The sequence below is a fragment of the Chlamydotis macqueenii genome, chromosome 5 (genome assembly GCF_036417535.1).
Source record: "Chlamydotis macqueenii isolate bChlMac1 chromosome 5, bChlMac1.mat, whole genome shotgun sequence".
Taxonomy (NCBI): domain Eukaryota; kingdom Metazoa; phylum Chordata; class Aves; order Otidiformes; family Otididae; genus Chlamydotis; species Chlamydotis macqueenii.
Window position 1 is genome coordinate 48,688,552 of NC_141560.1, and position 4,946 is coordinate 48,693,497.

Here is a 4,946-nt window from a genome sequence, read left to right on the forward strand (position 1 = left end):
GCCATGCTCCTTTTTTTCAGCAACTGTCATAACTCTCCAGAATCATATTCATTCCAAAATACTACTTTATATAAAACCTTGTTTTCTTTGGCTTTCTCACTTATAAACAACAATCTAAGACCAAAATAAACTGAAGACTCTACAGTTTCTTTCTGCTTTCATCGCACGTTACAACTGGTAAATGCACCATGCATTGCCTCTTGGAAACTCCAAACAGACATGGTGTTTATTAAACTCCACTCAGCACCTTTAACAGGGAGCGTAAAAACGATTGTTTCAGACTTCCCTGTACCTCTACAGGCCTGAAAAAGAAGCTGCCTCCTTGCGGAAAGATACCATCACAAACTCCACACCAAATGCACTTTAGATTTAGAGTTTCACTGAATCATGGCCTTCCAAGTCCTCCAGTGGCAAGGAGTCACCTAAACTATCCTCTGGATCAACGGTGAAGCCCTGGCTTTTTAATGTTTTATGAGCATTCATGAACTTCTGGAGGTACTTAGAGGTATATAGCCAGTGATGCTTCAAGACATCCTCCATCTCATAGCATTTGGATTGCCTGGCATTCATTTTTCGGAATCTCCTAAACAGTTTGTTTCCAGACTCATTTCCTTCACTTGCCCAGGCCCCAATGGACCCGTCTCTTTCAATGATTTCAGGAACATGAGCAAGGGTTTTGTGGAAATAATTTGTAATCTTGCCTTCATATCTGTACTTGAACTTTGTAGATAGGAGCTCAGCAAAACGCTGTGAGTTGTAGCTATACTGGCACAGCAATTCTGGACACTCCTTGGCAGGGCATGAAGAACGCCACACTGGCTTCATCTTCAGATAAAGGTCCATTAGTTCTTTTAGGGCTTCATGCCTTTCCTCACACTTTATTAATTCACATACCGCCTCTACTGTCTCTTTGGACATGAGCTTTCTAGCAAAATTTCCACTCATCCTCATCACAGGCTTCAAGTTCATCTTCTTCCTGAGGTGTTTGTCAAGAGTCAACTGCCACCTCTTCCGCTCCTCTTTAGACACATCAGGATTCTTATAAACTTCACCGATCTCCATCTGGAAAATCCTGTAGAATTCAGTTGCATTGCCAATGTCACAGTGCAACGCATCTATAGAGGGAACGGTTTCGATAAAAGGTTTCGCTGAAACACCCTTCACTCTGTCACGGAGCTCATCAACAGATTCGTGATATGGGTTGGACCTCCATATTTCATATCGCTCCAGATTTTCAGCATGGCTCCTGGTTATGGTGTGAAAGACCAAATTCTGGGACGCTTCCAGGCGGGTTGCGTCGCACAGGGTACAAATGTACGTGGAACCTGAGGCCTCCAGCCCTTCCACTTCCCGTACGAGTTTCTCATCATATCCTGTACCCCTGAAGATGAATTTGAATGTTCTCAGGATGCCTCCCATTTCAAGTAGCAGTTCACTGTTTTTCATAGCCTCTCTTTCCGCTATGAGGGGACTCAGGATTGCCGTCAGAGTTTCGTGATCTGATTCATCAGCCAGCATAAGGCACAAGGGCTTGCAACACAGCTCTGAATTGGGCTTTACTTCTTCAAAGATCCTCTTGCTTTCATTCCCATGTGCTATAGCAATGTTCATGACTGTGAAAGAGAAGCGAACAGCCTTCTCTGGGACAGCAGGCCCACTTCCATGCTTCTCGCTGACATCTCCCATTCCATCACAGGATTCTTTTACTACCACAGTGAAGGGACCACTCAAATAGTTATCCAGGTTTTTTGCTTTCATGCCTTCCAAGATCTCTTCCTCCATGTCCTTTAAGGCACAAACCAAGGCTGCATCATATCGAAATCTCTTTGCAATTGTGTCTACTGGGTAGTCATCTATTGAGAGTGGCAGTCCTGATAGTCCATCTATAATTCCCACTTCTGTGTTAGTGGATACATTTTTCAAGGGAGGTTTCCACTCGAATGGATGATAACCTGGTAGGAGGGCTTTCTCAGCAGTGCGAAGAGCATGCAAAGGCTGGAAGATCTGCCTCCCAGTGACAGCTTTTACTGTTCTATACATTTTATGATATTGGCTACAGCTGAGAAATGTGTTGACTCGGATTGCCAGGCAGACAGCAGGGTGAAGTCCAGATCCCCTCCCTTGCATTATAGCCTCCAATTCATCTGCTTGTCTATGTTCATTTTTTGCTCTTAAAGCTAGCAGGAACAAAGTCATGCATACAGCCTTTATATCACCACCCTCTTCTTTCTCAGCAAAAGCCTTGACTTGACGTTTCAGTTCTCTCAGACGATGTTTCTGAGCTCTCCTGGTCAAAGACAGGAGATGCTGCCTTGGTCGGCCACCTTTATTTATGTAGCTGTAGAGCTCTCTATTTTTCATCTCCTTGTGGCTGGAGAGGTGTTGGCCGTATTTTCCATGCAAGATCTCTTCATCACATTCCTTTACAGGGCATCTTATACCCAGGTTGTCAAGGATGTTCAGGAAGGATTTCACTGGGCTTACCAGATCAGTAGGGAAGCAAGGATACCAGCAGGAGGGGCAATAGCTGCCCATAACCTTGATACATTTAAGGATGCAAGTTCTGCAAAACAAGTGTCTACATGTTGTTTCCACTGGATCTGCCAAAATATGCTCACAGATCTGGCAAGAGATGGATTTAATGAAATCTACTGGGTAATCAATTGCAAGCAGCTTGGTGCTGAGATGTATATTCTTGCAATTGACAATCTCTTTCATTAAATTTTTGTTGTTTATCTGTGCTTGGTTCTTTACACTTCTGTTGATGCGAACATGTTCTGCAATGGTCTTCACACGTTTGCCATGCTGTACACTGGGTGGCTGGCTTCTTCTCTTGACTCCCTGATTGGTAGTGTGGCACACATCGCAGTTTGGGGAGTGGGGCTGCCACTCCATTGTGCTGTTCCTAGGAAAATATACTTCACATGGAGTATTACTGAATTTTCTATGGATAATACTCCAGCAGTTGTGACAAAATCGAGTGGGATGGATAGTATCAATATCCCCTCGCACATCAATCTTAAAAACCTTAGCGATAAGATCTGGCCAAGAGGTTGCTTTCTTCTCTTTCTTCCTCAGAAGCCACAGAGTTTCATCATCCACGGGCCCATGCACTGGATGAGTTCTCTTGTAACAATCAGTTTTAAATGAAACTCCACAGATGCGGCAAAGTTGCTTCAGATTGTTCTGATGAGCTTTATTGTCTTGTGTTTTTATGTCATTGGCACCTTTCTCAAGTGCTTGCCTGTTGCCCATTAAGTCCATATTTTCTCTTCTTGGCTCTGCTTCATCTTTTTGCAGTAGGATTTCTTTGTTTGATGAAGTGACCTCTTCTGCCTGATCTTTGGTTATGTGCTGGTTGTCATGAGAAGGTGTTTTTTCAAATGATCTCACTTTAAACAGCTTGAATTTCCATTCAGAAAATTTTGTATACGAATGCTGAATTTCTTCAGGCAAATCCATTTGTGACGCTACTGACATCTGCAATCTGGGAGAAACCAGATCACCTGAGAAAGAGAAAGAAGCTGTAAGTTTGCTTATATTCCAAAATTAATAATAATGCCGTAGTTTTTAATAGAACAGTTGTAATCACTTTAACTGAGAAATGCTTTGGAAGTGAGTTACTCATCCAAGACGCCTACTGAATCGAGAGGCCCAGACATGGCTGTCCACTCAGTATCTCAGGTAAGTACCCGAATGGCTTTTAACTTTGATCCTGAGGCATCCACATGTCCATCAGATCACTGATGCACCTTACATAAAGCTAGTACAAATATCCAAATCTGTCCCTTCCTTCTTATACTTAACTAAGCTTATCATAAGTAAAGCTACTATAGACAACAGAATTACATTCTGGAAATGTGGTGACTTTTTTATAAGAAACTGAACTCAATTGGTATCTGAAAGACAGAATTTTGTCTGCCTCATGCTGTATTATCTAAATCAGCAAGACCGCTGCTCTCATACCACTTGTTAGACCCAGGTAACTACAGGCCGGTCAGCCTCACCTCTGTGCCTGGCAAGGTCATGGAGCAGATTCTCCTGGAAACCATGCTAAGGCACATGGAGAGCAAGGAGGTGGTTGGTGACAGCCAACATGGCTTCACCAAGGGTAGATCGTGCCTGACCAATTTGGTGGCCTTCTATGATGGGGTGACGGCATCGGTGGACAAGGGACGAGCAACAGACATCATCTACCTGGACTTGTGCAAAGCTTTTGACACTGTCCTGCACGACATCCTTCTCTCTAAACTAGAGAGACATGGGTTTGATGGATGGACCACTCGGTGGATAAGGAGTTGGCTGGATGGCCGCACTCAGAGGGTGGTGGTCAACGGCTCAATGTCCATGTGGAGACCGGTCACGAGTGGCGTCCCTCAGGGGTCCGTGCTGGGCCCGGCCCTGTTCAACATCTTTGTCGGCAACATGGACAGTGGGATAGAGTGCACCCTCAGCAAGTTCGCCGACGACACCAAGTTGTGTGGTGCCGTCGACACGCTGGAAGGGAGGGATGCCATCCAGAGGGACCTTGACAGGCTGGAGAGGTGGGCCCATGCCAACCTCATGAAGTTCAACCAGGCCAAGTGCAAGGTCCTGCACCTGGGTCATGGCAATCCCAGGCACAAATACAGGCTGGGCGGGGAATGGATTGAGAGCAGCCCTGAGGAGAAGAACTTGGGAGTGCTGGTGGATGAGAAGCTTAACATGAGCAGGCAATGCGCCCTTGCGGCCCAGAAGGCCAACCGCATCCTGGGCTGCATCAAGAGAAGCGTGGCCAGCAGGTCGAGGGAGGTGATTCTGCCCCTCTACTCTGCCCTGGTGAGACCCCACCTGGAGTACTGTGTCCAGTTCTGGAGCCCCCAGCACAAGAAGGACATGGACCAGTTGGAGAAGGTCCAGAGGAGGGCCACAAAGATGATAAAAGGGCTGGAGCACCTCTCTTATGA

The 4,946-nt window shown here is 45.6% G+C and overlaps 1 protein-coding gene across 1 annotated transcript; it reads right to left on the reverse strand.

Moving 5' to 3' along the window:
• Positions 1-369: 369 nt before the first annotated feature.
• RAG1 (recombination activating 1) lies at positions 370-3,480 on the reverse strand. The gene has a single exon (XM_010117486.2). The coding sequence runs from the start codon at positions 3,478-3,480 to the stop codon at positions 370-372; it is 3,111 nt and encodes a 1,036-aa protein (XP_010115788.1).
• Positions 3,481-4,946: the final 1,466 nt, after the last annotated feature.